This window comes from Rutidosis leptorrhynchoides, chromosome 11, assembly GCF_046630445.1.
Source record: "Rutidosis leptorrhynchoides isolate AG116_Rl617_1_P2 chromosome 11, CSIRO_AGI_Rlap_v1, whole genome shotgun sequence".
Lineage (NCBI taxonomy): Eukaryota > Viridiplantae > Streptophyta > Magnoliopsida > Asterales > Asteraceae > Rutidosis > Rutidosis leptorrhynchoides.
Window position 1 is genome coordinate 353,127,230 of NC_092343.1, and position 20,469 is coordinate 353,147,698.

The 20,469-nt window shown below is 33.6% G+C and overlaps 1 protein-coding gene and 1 long non-coding RNA gene across 3 annotated transcripts; one reads left to right on the forward strand and one right to left on the reverse strand.

Moving 5' to 3' along the window:
- Nucleotides 1-316: 316 nt before the first annotated feature.
- Nucleotides 317-18,354, reverse strand: LOC139877043 (uncharacterized). 2 transcript variants are annotated; one of them, XR_011768437.1, is made up of 6 exons: nucleotides 18,177-18,354; nucleotides 17,540-18,089; nucleotides 14,078-14,154; nucleotides 13,948-14,012; nucleotides 12,489-12,682; nucleotides 317-407 (listed from the first exon to the last, which is right to left on the reverse strand). It is a non-coding gene; the product is annotated as an uncharacterized lncRNA (long non-coding RNA). The 2 variants fall into 2 exon arrangements; XR_011768436.1 differs by lacking the exon at nucleotides 317-407 and having other exon boundaries at nucleotides 12,334-12,682.
- LOC139877194 (F-box protein CPR1-like) lies at nucleotides 15,101-17,073 on the forward strand. The gene is made up of 3 exons (XM_071864605.1): nucleotides 15,101-15,208; nucleotides 15,295-15,341; nucleotides 15,903-17,073. Exons 1-3 carry the CDS (start codon nucleotides 15,101-15,103, stop codon nucleotides 17,071-17,073), a joined length of 1,326 nt encoding a protein of 441 aa, XP_071720706.1.
- Nucleotides 18,355-20,469: the final 2,115 nt, after the last annotated feature.

Genomic DNA, 20,469 nt, shown 5'->3' on the forward strand with positions numbered 1-20,469 from the left:
TAGATAACATTAAGTTAATGCGACAACCTCAATACTCTAGTGAATATATAGATGAGGTCGAAAAATGGTTGGAAGATTGTTACGGGTTAGTTGATCATGTGGGGATCACGTGCTAAGTCTCAATGGATGTAACAACTTAAGAGCTTTTCCCTCCATAAGTGGTTATGAAAGCAGTTAGTGACAAAATAGTAGCATAATATGCAGTTAGCTTTTATTAGCATTCATTCATACAAATTTTGTGTAATTATATTTCTCCCTTTCTCATATAATTTGACTAAATCAATAAAGTCATTTCTAAATCAATCTCTATTTCTTTGCTTGAGATTTCGATTGAGTGACACGTTTGTATCCAGTCATCAAGACCTAAAACAAATGTAACACTACCTTAATTAAACACCAACCTTATCCTTATCGGATCTTTAAACCACACATATAACATATTAATGTCTCAAATATGACTAATCTCTGTAAACCTCGTTTAGCTGATGTTGTTACTCATTCAATTCACACTCCTTTAGCTGATGTTGTTCACACTCGTATGCCCCTCTAAGCACCTTATTCCAAGATGCCTACATAAAAGTAAACAAAATAAATACAAATAAAATAAAATAAGAAAAAGGTGTTAATCACACATTGCCAATAAAATGACAGTCACACTTGACTAATTTTAGCCCAATGTGGTCATTTCATCCCATCTATGTATGAATGAAAGGAGATGGGTTAGAATTTACCTCCGAAGGGTCACACGCGTATAAAAAACTGTTAAAAATGGAAAGATGTCAAATGGGTTGAATGGGTCAAGAATTATCTACTGTGTGAAATAATACATTGCACTTTCGGGTCAAACACAACATCCTGATCACTAAAATTTAACAGTTATAGGTTCAGATCAAATATCAAGTAATTTTTGGGAAGGGGTGGCAATGTTGACTCATTAGACAAATTTTAATGAACAAGAAAAAGTGTGTGTGTTTGTTGTTCTAAAAAAATAGACTATTTTTAACCCAAAATAAATCCATTTATGAGTAAAAGGATCAAACTTACCAACTACAATGTAAACACACTAGCGTCAAACAAACCTTTGTAGTTCATGACGCTTCACTAAAACCTGAATATATAATATAAAACTGAAGTCTACAACCAGCATTCAATAAAAACTGCAGCAAATGCTAATGTTAATATTACAGTTAGTCAGATAGATCGTTACAAATTAAATGAGTTAATGATGTGGATTGCGGTCTTTTATTTTTATTATTATAAACTGTAAGTTAACTGTTTAATATATAATCAAAAGCTTTCATTTAAACTATATCTATACCTCAGATCGCTAAACTTAAATTAGAGGCATGGATCCAAAAGACATACCTGAGAGACATTCTGTCAGCAAAACAATGTTTGCAGCCTAACGAGTCTTCTTTTCTATTGAATAATATAATTAATAATTAATAAATAATATTTCTAGAAATTCTAAATCAATGACAATTTGAGGAGAAAATAAGTAAAGCATTTTAATAGTGGTGTTATGACTGATAAGGTGGCAACTTCAGCCCATTTGCTAAGAAAATGAGCAATTCAGGTTATGTTTATCTCTTAAGAGTCAATTAAGTTATATTAAAAATTGTATATTTGAAATGAGGAGCCAAATGGGCCAAAAACACAGTAAAAGCCAATATGTACTTTTTTATACAGACAACCTACTACATCACTATTCGGGAAAACTAGATTGTTATTGTTTTCATATATATTCTCTAATTTTACCAGTACACAAGTTAGAAAACAAAACATAAATATATAACTAAATGAATACTTGATAAAAAAGAAAAATTCGGGTCAACCCATCGTGAATCAAACTTGCCCGTTTTATTGAGTAAACAAAAATACTAATACAATTGCAATCATATTATAACAATAAAGTTTTACCCAATCTGACCAACTGGCACACTTTGCTACCCTTTAACTCCGTGAAGTTGATAAATGTAGATTTACATGATAACAAACATAACTGGAAGAAAAAAAAAGCTTACTAGTTATATTAATCAGGATTATTCATTAAGCATGTTACTTAGAACAATACCAACCTCCATAGTCTTCTGCTGAAGATATTTGCTAGGAAGAACACCAGATAAGCCGTATAAATGAAGCTAATGACTTATCTGCAGAAGTAAGAATTAATTCGTGAGCTAAACAGATCCATTTACCGTTCTATGGTCATTTGGATGAATTCTATTTGCTATAACTAGATGTCTAGATCAAGATCCTTTATATTTATATATTTATTATATGTATAAGAAAATATGATACATAATAAATTATATAACCATGAATGTTTTTATATATGTTTGACGGATGAAACATACTATGATCTTTATGCTCGACCCGTTTGACTCATTCATAAGCCACATTAGACCTATCTCTACATATTGAGCTTTAGGAATTGATACCACTAGACCTGTTTCTTTAAATTTTGTATAGTACTCAATAGGTTGGACGGAAATCCATTGTACCTCTTTTCTAAGCTTTGAGATTTACAATGCTGGGATTTTTTTCAAGACCCAAAAACTTGACCCAATTGACCCAAATTGGCCACCCAGGACTTGATATGGTACAAGTAGTTTGCCTTGCTAGCATTGATCTTTTTCTTAATTAGCTAAAGATATGGTTTATGTGATGTCTCTTCCAATATGACTAAATATTTAAGTTTTATATGTGCACGACCATTTTCTTATGAAATTACATCGATCGTCCCTCACAATTTTATATGTGCGCGACACTCGCCCTCTATACCAATGCTCGTTGCAATGATCTTGACTCGTGTCCAATGAATTAAACAAGTATGTACACTTAAATATAAACAAAACAGGGATTGAATAAAAGAAAAAAAAGAATTAAGTACTATATTATATTTTGATGTGAACACGTAATAAAGCCTTTATTATTTTTATACTAAATTATTGTACTTTATCCTACCTAATTTTATTTATAAAATAAAAGTAGAAAAATTTATAAAGAAAGTCATAAAAAAGGAAAAATTAAAGATATGAAACTACATGTGTGTTATAATAATAATAATAATATAGATATGGATAGTCAATTTTGGTGTATACATATAGTCAATTTTGGTACACAAAGTATGTATTTTTATATTGAGATTTTAGGCTATAAATACTCATGAATGCAAGCATTAAACTTGCACCATTTCTCACACTTACAAAGTGTTTCTTTCTTTCTCTCCATTATCATCTTTGTTCTTACACTTCATTATTAGTATTCTAAATCAAGAATCAAATCACTAAAGGTAGTTATAAGCCTACTGAATTATAACATCAAGAATCAAACCACTAAAGGTAGTTATAAGCCTACTGAATTATAACATCAAGAATCAAACCACTAAAGGTAGTTATAAGCCTACTGAATTATAACACGTTATCAGCACGATAATCTTAATACTAAATATGGTTGGCTCTGCCACCAAAATGATATATGGTCGGTTATACCACCAAAATGATATATGGTCGGTTATACCACCAAAATGATATATGGTCGGTTATACCACCAGAATGATATAGGTCGGTTATACCACCTGAAAAAATATATGGTCGACACTGTCGCCAAATTTTCATTTATGTTTACTAATATTTATATTTTTGTTATATAACATTTATTTATGATTGCTTACACATGGTCGACACTGTCACCTACTTATCACTTATGTTATATTAAATTTATGCTTAATGTTTATATACTTATGAATATAAATTGACTCTAATTTATCATGATGTTTGTTTTAATTTTTGATAATAGAAAATGTCGAATCTGGAAAAGCTTAAATTTACTCCTTTAGAATCAACTGGAAACAACTACATGCCATGGGTTATAAAAGTAAAAATGCATCTTAAATCAATGGGCATTCTTGAAACCATAAATGAAAACAACACTTGTTCTGAAAAAGAACAAGCTACGGCATGTTGCTTTATTCATCAACATATTGATGAATGCTTACAAAATAATTATGTGACTGTAGAAGATCCCCATGTTTTATGGGAAGGTCTCAAAAGCAGATTCAATAATCAAAGAGAAATTTTACTTCCAGCTGCAATGGAACAATGGAGAACATTAAGGTTCCAAGACTTTAAGAAAGTAAATGAATACAGCTCAGCTCTGTATAATACATGTTCACAACTTAAATTCTGTGGACATGAAATTAGTGATGCAGACATGATGGAGAAAACTTTCTCCACAATGAATGCTGCAAACATCACAGTGCAAAGAAATTTGAGAATGCTAAAGTTCAAAACATATCCTGAACTTAATTCATATCTCTTAGTTGCAGAGCAAAATGATGAGCTATTAATGAAAAATCAGCAATCCCGTCCTACTGGTACACTTGCAATCCCTGAAGCAAATACTGCAAATAATTATAAACAGGGACAAGGACGCGGGCAAGGTCGTGGTTATAATAACCATCACCATCATCATGCCAAAAGCCATAACTATGGTAGAAACCATCCTTATGGTAATGGTAATGGGCGTGGACGTGGTCGTGGTCGTGGCCGTGGTGGTCAAAGAAATAGTAATCCACGAAAATATAAATATCAACCACAAAACAAGCCCATTAAACAAGATGTTGAAGAAAATTCTTCTAAAAATTCTGAAGAATCTTGCTACAGATGTGGTAGAATGGGCCACTGGGCTAATACTTGCCGAACATCTAAACATCTTGTTAAGATGTATCAGGATTCGCTGAAAGGTAAAGAAAAGGAAGTAAATTTTGTGGATAATATTGATCCAACAGTCACTGAGAAACCATCTGATTTATATGAAGATTTCTTGAATGTTTAAGTTGTGTGTCTTTTGAAAAATAAACGATTTAATATCGTCTGTCTTTGTCATTATGTTTGCTAAATGTTTCAGTACTATCTATTTGCGTTTAAAATATTGTGTAATATTAATGTACTCACTATTTATTTCTTATATATGAAGTTCAATATGAATTTTGCTGGAATACAACATCAATCAAGTGGTGGAGATCTCTGTATAGCAGACAGTGGAACTACACACACTATACTTAAATCCGAGAAATATTTTATTGATCTAAAACCAACGGAAGGAACTATACATACAATATCAGGACCTGCTAACTTGATAAAAGGGATAGGAAAGGCAAATTTCATACTACCAAATGGTACAAAATTTTTAATAAATGATGCCTTATTTTCTCCCAAGTCAAGCAGAAATTTATTGAGTTTCTCCGACATATACCTTAACGGGTATGATTATCAGTCAGTGACAACAGAAAATGAGAAATATTTAAGTATCACTGACAAGAGTCATGTGGTTGAAAAACTGCCAAGACTTAGTTCTGGATTACATTATACACATATAAATGTACCAGAAATACATATGGTAGTTAACGAAAAATATATTGATCCTGGTGTATTCAGTTTATGGCATAACAGATTAGGCCATCCAGGATCAACAATGATGAAAAGGATTATTGAATGTACTCATGGACATCCACTAAAGGATAGAAAAATCCATCATGATACAATGGTTCCATGTACATCTTGCTCTCTTGGAAAATTGATAACTAGACCCTCACCACTTAAGGTTGAGAAAGAATCACCAATGTTTCTTGAAAGAATTCAAGGTGATATATGTGGACCAATTCATCCACCATGTGGACCATTTAGATATTTCATGGTTCTAATAGACGCATCTAGCAGATGGTCTCATGTTTGTCTGTTATCAAGCCGTAATGTGGCATTTGCAAAATTTCTTGCCCAAATTATTAAATTGAGAGCTCATTTTCCTGATTACACCATTAAAAGGGTGAGACTTGATAATGCTGGTGAATTTACATCTCAAGCATTTAATGACTATTGCATGTCTATAGGAATTGTTGTTGAACATTCTGTTGCTCATGTGCATACACAAAATGGTTTAGCCGAGTCATTGATTAAACGTTTACAGTTAATCGCTAGACCATTGATAATGAGAACAAAACTCCCTGTATCTATATGGGGTCATGCAATTTTACATGCTGCTGCATTGATTCGCATCAGACCAAGTGCAAGTCATAAATATTCCCCCCTACAACTTGCTTTTGGTCAAGAGCCAAATATTTCCCATCTTAGAACATTTGGTTGTGCAGTGTATGTTCCAATTGCGACACCACAACGTACAAAAATGGGTCCTCAAAGGAGGTTGGGAATATATGTTGGATATGAAACATCTTCAATATTAAGGTATATTGAACCTATGACAGGTGACGTTTTTACAGCACGTTTTGCTGATTGTCATTTTAATGAAACATTGTTCCCTAGATGAGGGGGAGAAATGAAAAATAAAGAAAATGATGTTTCATGGTGTGAACCTCAATTAAAGTATCTTGATCCTCGCACAAAAGAATGCGAGACAGAAGTTCAAAAGATAATGCATATACAAGAACTTGCAAATCAATTGCCTGATGCATTTACAGATACAAAAACGGTGACAAAATCATATATACCAGCAGTAAATACTCCAGCTCGAATTGAAATTCCAAAAGCTGGCAATAACGTCACTCATGAATCTTTGCCACGTCAGAAACGTGGAAGACCAATCGGTTCAAAGGATAAAAATCCTCGAAAAAGAAAATCAGCTGATAATGAAGTAAAAGAAAGTGTTCAAGAAGAACCACAAATCAGTACTCCTACTGCAGAGGAGATTGATGATGTCAATACAGAAATTGCAATCAATTATGCATATTCAAAAATATTATGGAACCGAAATGAAATGAAAAATCTTGATGAGAAATTTTCATTTAATGTTGCATATGACATCATGAATAATGATGATGATCCAGAACCAACATCTATGGTTGAATGTCAAAATAGACATGATTGGGCTCAATGGAAAGAAGCAATACGAGCTGAATTAGAATCACTCAATAAAAGAAAAGTTTTCGGATCCATCATTCTCACTCCTAAAGATGTGAAACCTGTAGGATACAGATGGATTTTTGTCCGAAAAAGAAATGAGAAAAATGAAGTTACAAGGTATAAAGCTAGACTTGTAGCTCAAGGTTTTTCTCAAAGACCGGGAATTGATTATGAAGAAACTTATTCTCCTGTTATGGATGCAATTACTTTTAGGTACTTAATCAGTCTGGCAGTTTCTAAAAATTTAGAAATGCATCTCATGGATGTTGTGACTGCTTATCTATATGGATCACTTGATAGTGATATATATATGAAGATACCTGAAGGATTTAAGGTACCAGAAGCATCAAATGCAAAACCCAAAGAAATGTATTCGATTAAATTACAAAGATCTTTATATGGGTTAAAACAATCGGGACGTATGTGGTATAACCGATTAAGTGATTACTTGATAAGCAAAGGGTATACAAATAATCTTACTTGCCCTTGTGTTTTCATTAAGAAAACAACATCCGGATATGTGATCATAGCTGTTTATGTTGATGATCTTAACATCATAGGTACAAATAAAGAGATCCATGAAGCCATTCAACTTCTAAAGAAAGAATTTGAAATGAAAGATCTCGGAAAAACCAAGTATTGCCTTGGTTTACAAATTGAGCATATGCCTAATGGTTTACTTGTACATCAAACAACATATACTGAAAAGATTTTGAAACGTTTCAATATGGACAAGGCAAAACCATTAAGTACTCCTATGGTTGTTAGATCACTCAATGTTGAAGCTGATCCATTTCGTCCATGTGAAGATCAAGAAGACATTCTTGGACCAGAAGTACCATATCTTAGTGCAATTGGAGCTCTTATGTATCTTACAAATTGTACAAGACCTGACATTTCTTTTGCAGTTAATTTGTTGGCAAGGTTCAGCTCTGCTCCTACCAAAAGACACTGGAATGGGATCAAACACATATTTCGATACCTTCGAGGAACTACTGATTTAGGATTATTTTATTCTAACGAATCAAAACAAGATTTGGTTGGTTATGCAGATGCAGGTTATTTATCTGATCCACATAAAGCTAAATCTCAAACTGGATATGTATTCCTAAATGGAGGTACTGCAATATCATGGCGTTCTCAAAAACAAACACTTGTTGCTACATCGTCAAATCATGCCGAAGTGATTGCATTACATGAAGCTACTCGAGAATGTTTTTGGTTGAGATCAATGACACAACTCATTACTGATTCTTGTGGACTAGAACGCGATAAAAGTCCAACAACTATCTATGAAGATAATGCAGCTTGCATAGCACAGATGAAAGAAGGGTATATCAAAAGTGACCGAACAAAACACATACCACCTAGATTCTTCTCATACACTCAAAATCTCATTAAGGACAACCAGATTGAAATGAGATATGTGCAATCTAGCAAAAACTCTGCTGATCTTTTCACGAAAGCACTTCCAACTGCTATTTTCAGAACACACGTTCATAACATTGGCATGAGACATGTTCAAAAGATGTAACAGCTGAAGCGATGTCTACTTGAGGGGGAGTCAACTCCATGCTGCACTCTTTTTCCCTTAGCTAAAGTTTTTTCCCACTGGGTTTTCTTTAGCAAGGTTTTTAACGAGGCAGTAATTTATAGTTGATCTTCAACAAAATAAAATTGCTATCCAAGGGGGAGTGTTATAATAATAATAATAATATAGATATGGATAGTCAATTTTGGTGTATACATATAGTCAATTTTGGTACACAAAGTATGTATTTTTATATTGAGATTTTAGGCTATAAATACTCATGAATGCAAGCATTAAACTTGCACCATTTCTCACACTTACAAAGTGTTTCTTTCTTTCTCTCCATTATCATCTTTGTTCTTACACTTCATTATTAGTATTCTAAATCAAGAATCAAATCACTAAAGGTAGTTATAAGCCTACTGAATTATAACATCAAGAATCAAACCACTAAAGGTAGTTATAAGCCTACTGAATTATAACATCAAGAATCAAACCACTAAAGGTAGTTATAAGCCTACTGAATTATAACAATGTGAAACTTATTGAGAATATGATTTATTCCCTTAAGAATATCTTGATCTAAGTGTTTACTTGATTATGTTACTAAGCCTACACATGAAATTCGATATAGTTATGATCTTATGCTAAGCATCAATAACCTTGATTGATAATACTATGAATGGTTAAATACATAGTACATATTGGAACTTTACTTTTTGCGTTATAAGTGATTAAAGCAAAGATATGGATATATTGACTAACCAATGAAATTCAAATATTTGTGCTTGCATTGATCTAATATGAACCAAATCTGAACTTGGCTAATTTAGTTAACATGATGGAATGCTAAGAAAGAGATACTTGACTCTTTAGTTGTGACAAGTCACATTCAGTGAATACATCCAATGGAATTCAAACACTTTATGCATATACAATATGTCTAGGCTTTTCCCCATCTTTTGCAGGTTAAGTAAAGAGGCCAAAATATCAAGGTCGAACTACTTTCCAACAGCTATGTAACATATATAATTTCAGAGCAACAGACATGCGGTCGATGGAAGATCGACCATAGGTGCGACCGCAAACTGCCTGGAAGTTTACATTCTCTTGCTTATAACTATCAAGCTTCGGAGTAACTTGAAGACTTGAACCTCCTGCATTATAAACTTCAGATACTCCATAGAGAATCACCCGAGCATCATTTTATATTCATTTGTGTGATTAGCAAGAGACATTCTATGATCACAGGCTTGTAGAATAAAATTGTAAAGTCTTTCCTTATTTTTTTTTTTATATTTTTGAGCTTGCATAATAAGTTGGTTCTTAAAGGGAACTAGAAACCAATCTTATTAATCAACTACCTCACTCTTGTAAGATTGAGTATTTTTGTTGTTGCTGTACATTGTAATAGGAACATCATTTAGCTTAGTGATCTACTTTCTTATAGGATCTAAAAAGTTGATTAATTCCCTTTGAAATTAATATTTGTTCAAGGTGAAGATAAGTTGATATAAACTAGCCTTGACCTTTTTCAATGGGATAGAAAGATTTTTGGTGTGGCTTATAAAGGTACAAGAATTGTAAACGGATCTCTACCGGGTTTGAAAAATTGATAGTGAAGCAAACTCGCAATATGATGAAATTGAAGAGTGGATTAAGGAGGATTAGTTAACATCCTCTTCAACCACTATAAATCCTTATGTTTGTGTTCTTTACATTATTTATCTTGTTTACACATTTACAAACACAAATATACTTCTAGTTTTAGTTTTCATTTGAGATTAAATTAGTGAATTGTCGAAAAAGTTTTAAAATCTTACTCTGTAACTATTCAATATAACACAACACCCCACAATATAAAAGTATATCGTTAAACACACTGTCACATACCGTGCGTGGTCAGAGGGCATTTGGGCGTTTTGATATATTAAGGGCATATCATTAAACACTTCGGGATTATGGGGCATTGTCGAATAAGTTTTTAAAATCTCACTAAGTAATTATTTAACACAACACACCACACCGCACCACAACACAACACAAAGGTATATCGTTAGGCGCACTGTCACACACCGTGTGTGTTTCGTGGTTAGATGTCATTTAGGCAATTTTGAAATTTTAAAGACATCGTTAAAATTTTTGAAATTTAAAGCATTTCGACTAATTCGCTTTTAATGCGAGCTTAGTAAGCATCAATTTGGAGAAAGATATCATGGGCCAAAATATAACTCCGTAACAAGTACGGAAAGAATGTTATTGGGCCGGTTGAAGTTAAGGTGATAATAACTATGGAAAATATTTGGGATATAGGGAACAATGACAAAGTATCAGGATGATTCATTTTTTTAATGGTGGTTAGGGAGTCACTGACGGAGTCCCTAGAAGTGGAGACACTCACCCAATCATATAAGTGCCACGCTTTTGGAGGAAATCACAGGACCTGCACCCAGAAGATAACATGGCCAACTGGGAAAACCCCTCATGAGATTTGAACGCAAGACTTTACGCAACCTCAATATATCATTGAGCATGACGCACAAGTAGTATATTTTTTGTTGACGACATGACTCGAACTGATAACCTAAAAGTTAATAAGCCTCCTTGATACCTTTGAGGCCAAAGCCCTTTGGTAAAAGGATTCAATTAGGCCGCAATCACGAAGATGAAAATACTTGTGTTCTATCAGTAATTATAATTATCTGAGTTTGTCTATTTTGTTGAAGCTTATAGCTACAGCGATTTCTTTGTTCAACAAATAAGTGATCAATCAAGAGGATCTGAGTCCGAAAAAAGATATGTAAATCAATGGCTATGTTGGTGTCGTATGAGTTGCATTTTTGTGCATTTTTGCGATGTTCTCTTTTGTACTAGCCTACTAGGTAATGATAAAAAAAAAACAAAAAAACAAAAAAACAAAAAAAAAAACATGTGATTATATATTGAGCATTCTCGTGGGTCGTCACAATTTAAATGTCATTAACCAAAATCAACCTACCTTTTCGTTATCAGATCTTTAAATCCACGTATTAATGCCTTAAATATAAGACTAATATTTGTAAACCACGTTTCGCTGACATTGTTACTCATCTAACTCGGGGATTCCTGACTTCCTCAACTGACAAACTATTTTTCGATGACTCCTTCCCTTTCTATGTTGTTCACACTCGTATCTCTAAGCACCCTATTCACTCGAATGGATGTTAATCGGATCGGGTGACCATTGACATCCCTAATCAGGTTACAATGGGCAAGCTCCCAAGTGTTAATGTTGAAGGGTTATAACTTATAGCCGCATCACCACTCTAATATTTTTGACCAAGAGTTGGTTACTGGAAACAAGCCTGTTATTCATAGGGATGGCATCGGACCGGGTTTGGACCGGGTTTAGGTAATTCTAAACCCGAACCTGATTGAAAAAACCTGTCCCAGACCCAGACTAGGACCCGTCGGGTCCCCATTTAGTTTCTAACTAGCGGGTAAACAGGTTCCCCACGGGTATTCGGGTCCCTATTTACTTACGAATTATTTGATAAACGGGCTTTTTCTCACAGGTATTTGTATCTTTTTTTCGCGTATAGGGGCCGGGTATACAAGTTTATGGGCCGGATGTAAGAATTCAAGGTTTATGGGCCGGATACAACATGGGAGTCCTGCACTTAATGTTGTTCCATCTCATTCCTTGAGGTCAAGAATGGTTGGAAGATTGTTACGAGTTAGTTGCTCAGGTGGGGATCACGTGCTAAGTCTCAACGGATGTAACGACTTAAGAGCTTTTCCCTCCATCAGTTGTTATAAAATTGGCATAGCAGTTAGTGCCAAAATAGTAGCATAATATGTAGTTAACTTGTATTAGCATTCATTCATACAAAAATCGTGTAATAACATTTCTCCCTTTCTCATGTAATTTGACTAAATCAATAAAGTCATTTCTAAATCAAATCTCTATTTCTTTGCTTGAGATTTCGATTGAGTGACACGTTTGTATCCAGTCATCAAGACCTAAACAAATGTAACACTACCTTAATTAAACCAACCTTATCGGATCTTTAAACCCCACATATTAATGTCTCAAATATGACTAATCTCTGTAAACCTAGTTTAGCTGATGTTACTCAGTCAATTCAAGGACTCCTGACTCCCTTAACCGGCAAACACTTTTGCGATGACTCCTTCCTTGTCTATGTTGTTCACACTCGTATGCCCCTCTAAGCACTTTATTCCCAGATGCCTAAATAAAAGTAAACAATATAAATATAAATATAAATATAAATATAAATATAAATATAAATATAAATATAAATATAAATATAAATATAAATCAAATCAAATAAGAAAAAGGTGTTAATCACACATTGCCAATAAAATGACAGTCACACTTGACTAATTACCCCAATGTGGTCATTTCATCCCACCCATGTATGAATGAAAGGAGATGGGTTAGAATTTACCTCCGAAGGGTCACACGCGTATAAAAAACTGTTAAAAATGGAAAGATGTCAAATGGGTTGAATGGGTCAAGAATTATCTACTGTGTGAAATAATACATTGCTCTTTCGGGTCAAACACAACATCCCAGACCACTAAAATTTAACACTTATAGGCTTAGATCAAAAATCAAGTTAAAAACCAACATTCAATAGAAACTGCAGCAAATGCTCAAGTTAAAATTAGTGTTATTCAGATAGATCGTTACAAATGAGTTAATGATGTGGATTGCGGTCTTTTATTTTTATTATTATAAACTGTAAGCTAAATCTTTAATATATAATCAGAAGCTTTATTTAAACTATATTTATACGTCAGATCGCTAAACTTAAATTAGAGGCATGGAACCAAAAGTCATACCTGAGAGACATTCTGTCAGCAAAACAACGTTTGCAGCCTAATGAATCTTCTTTTTCTATTGAATAATATTATTAGAAATTCTAAAACATTGACAATTTTACAAGAGATAAGTAAAGCATTTTAATAATGGTCTGTTATGGCTAATAAAAAGGTGGCAACATCAGCCCAGTTGGTATGAAAGTGAGCATTTCGGGTTATGTTTATGTCTTAAGAGTTAAGAGTCAATTAAGTTATACTAAAAATTGTGTATTTAAAATGAGGAGCCAAATGGGCCAAAAACAATGTAAAGGCCTATATGTACTTTTTAATACAGACAACCTACTAAATCACTATTCTGGAAAACAAGATTGTTATTGTACTCGTATATATTCTCTAATTCTACCAGTACACAAATTATGAAAACATAAATAGATAACTAAATAAATACCAGATAAAAACAAGTTTCGGGTCAACCCATCATGAATCAAAACAAAAATACTACTACAAATGGGTGGAAGGGTGCTTGTAGTGTGGTTTTATTCCATAGAACCTCTTAAATCCTTTTATTAAATAAACAAAAATACTACTAAAAAATAATATAACAAGTGTAATCATATTTGAAAAGCTAACAATTAATAAATAAAATAACTGATAACAGAAAAGTGTTACCTTATCTGACCAACTGGTGCATTTTGCTACCCTTAAAACACCATGAAGTTGATAAATGTAGATTACTGATTATATTAATAATAATCAGGATTATTCATAAAAGCATTTTAAATGAATAAGCAATACCAACCTCCATACTCTTTTCTCCTGAAAATATTTGCTAGCAAGAACACCAGATAAGGTGTATAAATGAAGCTAAGGAGTTATCTGCAGAAGTATGATTTAGGTTTCATGAGCCAAAAATGTTATTATAACATGTTGCATTCGTAGTAGAAATATGTCCTTAAACATTATATGATACATTATACATGTATATACATGTATATGTAAATTTATAATCTGTGTGATTAGTTCTGTAATAGGGTCTACTAACAAGAGCGCATTGGTGTAATGAGTACCAGCACATGTATTATATCTTGCTCATATATTAGTATGATGTAATATAATTGCTACTTTAATATCTAATGACCTATGATTTTTCTTCTCTAAAAATGAGAAGGCACACGATTTCCACACGACAATCATATATCCTTTGTTTACTGCCTTTGTCACACCAACTTTTATTTTGAACGACAAACCTATAAAATATCCCACATTCTAAATACAAACCATACATATATGCATATGGCCTGAAATGAGACTTGAACTTACATACTGCATATATAGACTGATGAGTTTCACATACCGCTGATTAAGTCAAAGGCCCTTTGGTATCTTCTGTTTGTTCAGATCTTAAGGAACAAAAAGATATTGTGCGACTTCTTAAATATTGAGTATGAAATATTTAATAAGTTTATTCTATGATATTTTGGCATTGTAATATGCTCCATTAGAATGGTTTCATTAATTGAAGTTTATTACCCGGGCCTATACCCGGCAAACGGGTCAGGATGGGTTGGTTGGGTTGGTTTGGGTAGCAGGTCAAAATGGTTTTGGACTGAAAAAGGTCATTGGGTCAAACGGGTCAGATATTTAAACGGGTCCAAATGGGTTAGGTTGGGTAATGGGTCGAAACGGGTCATTAGTCAAATTGGTAAAAAAAAAATATTTTAGTTATTATCATTTATATTTATTATAAGTATAAGAAAATATGACACATAATAAATTATATAACCATGAATGTTTTCATAATGTTTGACGGATGAAACTTACTATGATCTTTATGCTCGACCAGTTTGACCCATTCATAAGACCCATTAGACCTATCTTTACTTCTTCAGCTTTAGGAATTGATACCACTAAACCTGTTGCTTTATATTTCGTATAGTACTCGATAGGTTGGATGGAAATCCATTATACCACTTTTCTAAGCTCTGAGGTTTACATTGTGAGGCTTTTTTTTTCAAGACCCGAAAACTTGACCCAAATTTGAGAGTATGGGTCTCAATTGTCAGGTATGCCTGGGGGCTGGGCCACCCATGACTTGATATGATATAAGTAGTTTGCCTTGTTAGCATTGATCTTTTTCTCAATTAGCTAAAGATATGGTTTATGTGTGCCTCTTCCAATATGACTAAATATTTACGTTTTATGATATTTACGTTTCATGTTTTATGTTTGATATTTATATGCGTATACAAATGTGTGTATATGTGTGTGTTCACTTTATTTATTAATAATAGTCGATTGGTCAACGCCCGACTCATCCCCGCCTCGACCGACTCGTCCCTCCAAGGTCCCAACCAGCTCATCCCCGACTCACGACTTTTACAACCTTGCCTATACGTTATTAAGAAAATTACATATGCAGATACAATTTATTTCTTGGGTTTGGACATGTATGCGTGAGTTGGTTTTCTTTCTTCGGGAAAGTAAAAAGGTTAGTAAGTAAAGTCGGTGGTTTTTGTCTTTTTGGAAATAAAGTGGAAAATGTTTGCGTTTTAGTCACGAAATTGAATAAATGGTGTGGTTGTGATTATTAATAACATATAATGCACTTTCTATATATACCTAAGTTATCTTCTTCTTTTTCATCAAAACAAAGATCCCAATTCTCTTACAAATATGTCAGACGTTCCACCAGTAATAGTCGAAATCCTCACACATTTGCCAGTTAGATCTCTTTTTAGATTTAGATCGGTTTCTAAATCTTGGAAAGATTTGATTGACAGTCCATACTTTATCAATCTTCATCTGAATCAATCGAAGAAAAAAGAAAAAATTTGCACTCTTCTTGAACCAAAAAATCACTCGACTTCATTATGTTTAGATTGGAGTTCAGATTCGGATAAGTTGGTAATTCCCTCAAACAACTATGTGGCATTCGATCAAATTATAGGTTCGTGCAACGGGCTATTATTTTTATCTAAGGGTTTAAATCATCGAGATATATTACTATGGAACCCTTCCACCCGAAGGCATAGATTTATACAAACACCGCCAATAGGCTATCGACCAGATGTTGGATACGTATTTACTACGGATGCAATGGGATACGATCATGAAAATGATGACTACAAGATAGTTGAATTGTCACACTATTGTGAACCTAACTCAAATGTGATTAGTAGTAACATTAGTGTGTACAGTACGAAACTGAATTCTTGGCAATTATTATTGCAAGATTTTCCTTACCGAATATGCGAACACGAAATATGCGAACAAAGACGATGGAGAGGTCGTATGGTTTCGTGTAGTGGTTCAATTTCACATTGGGTGTTTATTGGTGGTTGTATCAATTGGGTTGCTACTCAAGATCCCTCTCAAGATACGGATTATTTGATAGTTTCGTTTGACATTGCCAGACATAACATCGAGTTGGTTGAACAACCTAAATACTCTAGCAGATACATGGCTGTCGACTTAGGTAAATTAGATGAGTGTCTTTGTGTTGTTGGATATCATGAAACGAATTGTGCGACTGTGGACGTTTGGGTGATGGGAACATATAGAGTGATAGAATCATGGAAGAAGTTGGTTACAGTGACAATGCCTGACGTAAGGAGTGTTCGTCCATGTGTAAGACCACTAACTTATTTGAAGAACGGTAAGGAACTTATGTTTGAAGTAGGCCATAAATTATTGGTACGATATGATCTTGAAAATGAGACTAAGACAATCATACCAAATGGTCTCAGTGGGTTCTATGCAATTAGATGTGTCTATCATGAGAGCCTTCTTATCTAAAGGAGCAAAGACTTAAATTGAAGTTGTTGGTAAAAGGAGCAAAGACTTAAAGTAAAGGTTGACGTGTTATGTTTTTTTTTCTTTGGTCTTTTTTGTGTAGCTCCCTGTTAGCTAAATACATGCGTGACTTAGTTATGATATATAAATAAATATGCTTATAGAATTTTATCGCATATAAAAACTTTCATGGGGTTGGGTATTGCTGTTGTTGTAACACCAGAACTATTTCAAAGCTTGAAAATGCAATTATCGTCTAATCACTTTAAACATATAGAAAAAAAAAAGAATAAGACAATACGAACAAAAAATTCATGTATACCTAATAACATGAGAATCACAATGAAGCCACTATCTTAACATTCCTCATTTTAGTTCAATTATTAAATGATTGATTTATTGATTTATCAATTATTAGTGATGCATTGTGTGTGAATATATATATATATATGAAGGTGAAAAAACTCACCGTGTTTGCATAGTCCTTGTAATCCTTTGTAATAAACTCAACCACGGGGCTAATTGAACCCAAAAGATGATGTGGCACTCCAACGACGATAAACAATGCATATCATTATCATTTATCATACATATTTAAAAGATCGTATATAAATAGCAGAATGATCAAACAAAAACTATTTGCTAAAACCTCTAAGAACAACTCAAATTTCAAACCAAAGCTATCTAATTTGAAAATTTCACAATTTCTATATTTATTAAGCTTAACTAAAGTGATTGTCAAAGTTTTGAATCAATAGTCATTGTAATAAATCAAAAACTCACATTAGCATAAATGCATCTAAATGTCATTTACCGAAAATTTGAATTCCACGTTTTACGATCCTCTCGAAAACTTAAATGAATTGAATTCGTGTGAAATGAGTAGTTCTTAGGGTTCCACCAATATATAGTTCTTAGTGAACCCTTTTATCAAAATGTACTGCATTAGGAAATTAAATTGAACCTTTTTGATGACGAACTGGAACTTTATTAGTGATAATATCCAATCCTTGGTAAACCTAATCATAAATTCAAATTTAATATATAACAATAATCAGAAACTGTAGATATAGTAGTGTATTTGTATGTATAATTGTGTACAAAACCTGCATTGAATCAGCTTGATGATTTCGAAGGGAAATTGTAAAGCTAGGTCAATTGCGAGACATGATTTACGGGAACCATTTGCTCCCATTATCACAATTACTTTTGGTTTCGAATTTAACATTTTAGGGTTTTGTATCTGTTCCACTTTTGGTTCGGAGCTCCGTTAGGGTTTTTAAAAATCTCATCGTCCATTTTTTTAATTTTTGAAGAGCGAGAATATGAAAATAAATTTTTTTGACCAGCAAAAGGAAACTATTTTTATTAAAAATATCTCGCTAGCAAGCCATTATTATCATTATCATCCTATACACTAATTACCACGCGGATTTTGGTCGATTTGGCCCAACGCCAGCCCAAATCTTGGTCAAAACGACAACAGTGGGAAAAAAAGGGACTTCCGCGATCGCGGAGATACAAGGGGGGAAACCAGTGGCGACTCCACCCTTGGTGGAGTGGGGTCCTATGACCCCATTAAATTAAATTTTTTTTAGACGGTCTACTATTAAAATCGTGTAGGACACTGATAAATTTAATCATAGGACCCCATATATTTTTAAAATTTATGGTTATTTAAAGGTAAACAACCACTAGAGTACCCTCAAATTATAATTAGTTTTGAAAAAAAAAATTAGGACCCCATTAGGTTTTCATTCTAGAATCGCCACCGGGGGAAACCCACGATCGCGGGGTAAAAACGAACCAAACACCCCCTCTAACTTTGACCAATTTTCAAGTTCAACCCCCAAATCAGGGGTGCAAAATGTAAACTTATTATTTTAATTAAAAATCTTAAACACACTTCACCTATATTTTCAACGGGACATATCTTTCCGCTCGACTCGCGTAAAAATTTTTTAACCCACTGTTCATCTTAAAAAAATCTTACGAACACAACGGGACTAACTATACCCGAAACGCACACTTCTAAAAAAACGTTCAATACCTAAGACTATATTCAAAACATATACACACCTATAATACGCTCCGTTTAATATGAATACGCAATCAAAACGCCCCGCGGCAACGCGCGGGCCAATTTTGCTAGTTAGAAACCAAAAAACAAACGATTACAAGGGCTTCATGAGTCAATGGTCCCAACGAAGATTATATTTACCTCTATTACATAACCAATTATAAGAAAAATTATGAATAGAGTCAAATAAATCCTTCTTCAAAGAGCGGGAACCAAATAACGTGTCGTTTCGGAATCTCCAAATGTGCCATAGCAAGGAAGCAACAATAACATAAACCCGAACCTTAGAATCATAAGCTATGCTCCACGCATTAAACCAAACGACCTAATCCGACCAAGAAGAGTAGTCACGCATCGTGCCTATATCGATCCAAATTCTAATCTTTCTCCATAACTCCTTAGCTAAACGAAAGTTGTGTGTCATCTCTGATCGACACCCATGTATCCTACATGCAATGGGTGCTCAAACATACGGTTGGGAACATAGGTACTATTTGCGTCACATTTGTAGCAACTTATTGAGTAATATACTAAAGTAAAAGCGCTCAAACACTTGTGTTGGACAGTCGGTTCGACATCCAATTAAATACTCTACAAGAATTCCCTCAAAGCCATCAAAAAAGCTAGTGTGGAGGTTTGGCAATATTTGCATGATGCTGATTTAGGCAAGTGGACTGTATATATGGACAAAGAGGGGAGTCGTTGGGGTAACACAACGACAAATATTGCTGATCCCTCAACAATGTGTTACGTCATGCCCGTATGATGCCGATCAAAGCGTGTATTGAATATACATTTGACTACACCAGACAACACTTCTACAATCAAAGTCGAGAAGCAAGGAAATGTAATTCACCACTGTCCAAGAACATGTTTAACATCTTTAACGAAGAAAAAAGAGCTCAAAGATACAAAACAACATGTTATTACGAAAAACAAGGTGTGTTCAAGGTTCAATCAAGTTATCAAAGAAGTGGTGAAGGTGTAGTGACCCGAACTTTTCCATGTTTATATACATTAATTGAGATTGATGTTTACATGATTAAATGTTTCCAACATGTTAAGCAATCAAACTTGTTAAGACTTGATTAATTGAAATAGGTTTCATATAGACAATTGACCACCCAAGTTGACCGGTGATTCACGAACGTTAAAACTTGTAAAAACTATATGATGACATATATATGGTTATATATATAGTTAACATGATATTATGATATGTAAACATATCATTAAGTATATTAACAATGAACTACATATGTAAAAACAAGACTACTAACTTAATGATTTTGAAACGAGACATATATGTAACGATTATC

Excerpts from the sequence above, each read along its gene's own strand:
- LOC139877194 (XM_071864605.1), top strand. The coding sequence starts at position 15,101 with ATGATCTTTATGCTCGACCAGTTTGACCCATTCATAAGACCCATTAGA. Across the intron at positions 15,209-15,294 it reads AACCTGTTGCTTTATATTTC|ACCCGAAAACTTGACCCAAA; the intron begins GTATAGTACTCG and ends TTTTTTTTCAAG. Across the intron at positions 15,342-15,902 it reads GTATGGGTCTCAATTGTCAG|TTATCTTCTTCTTTTTCATC; the intron begins GTATGCCTGGGG and ends TATATACCTAAG.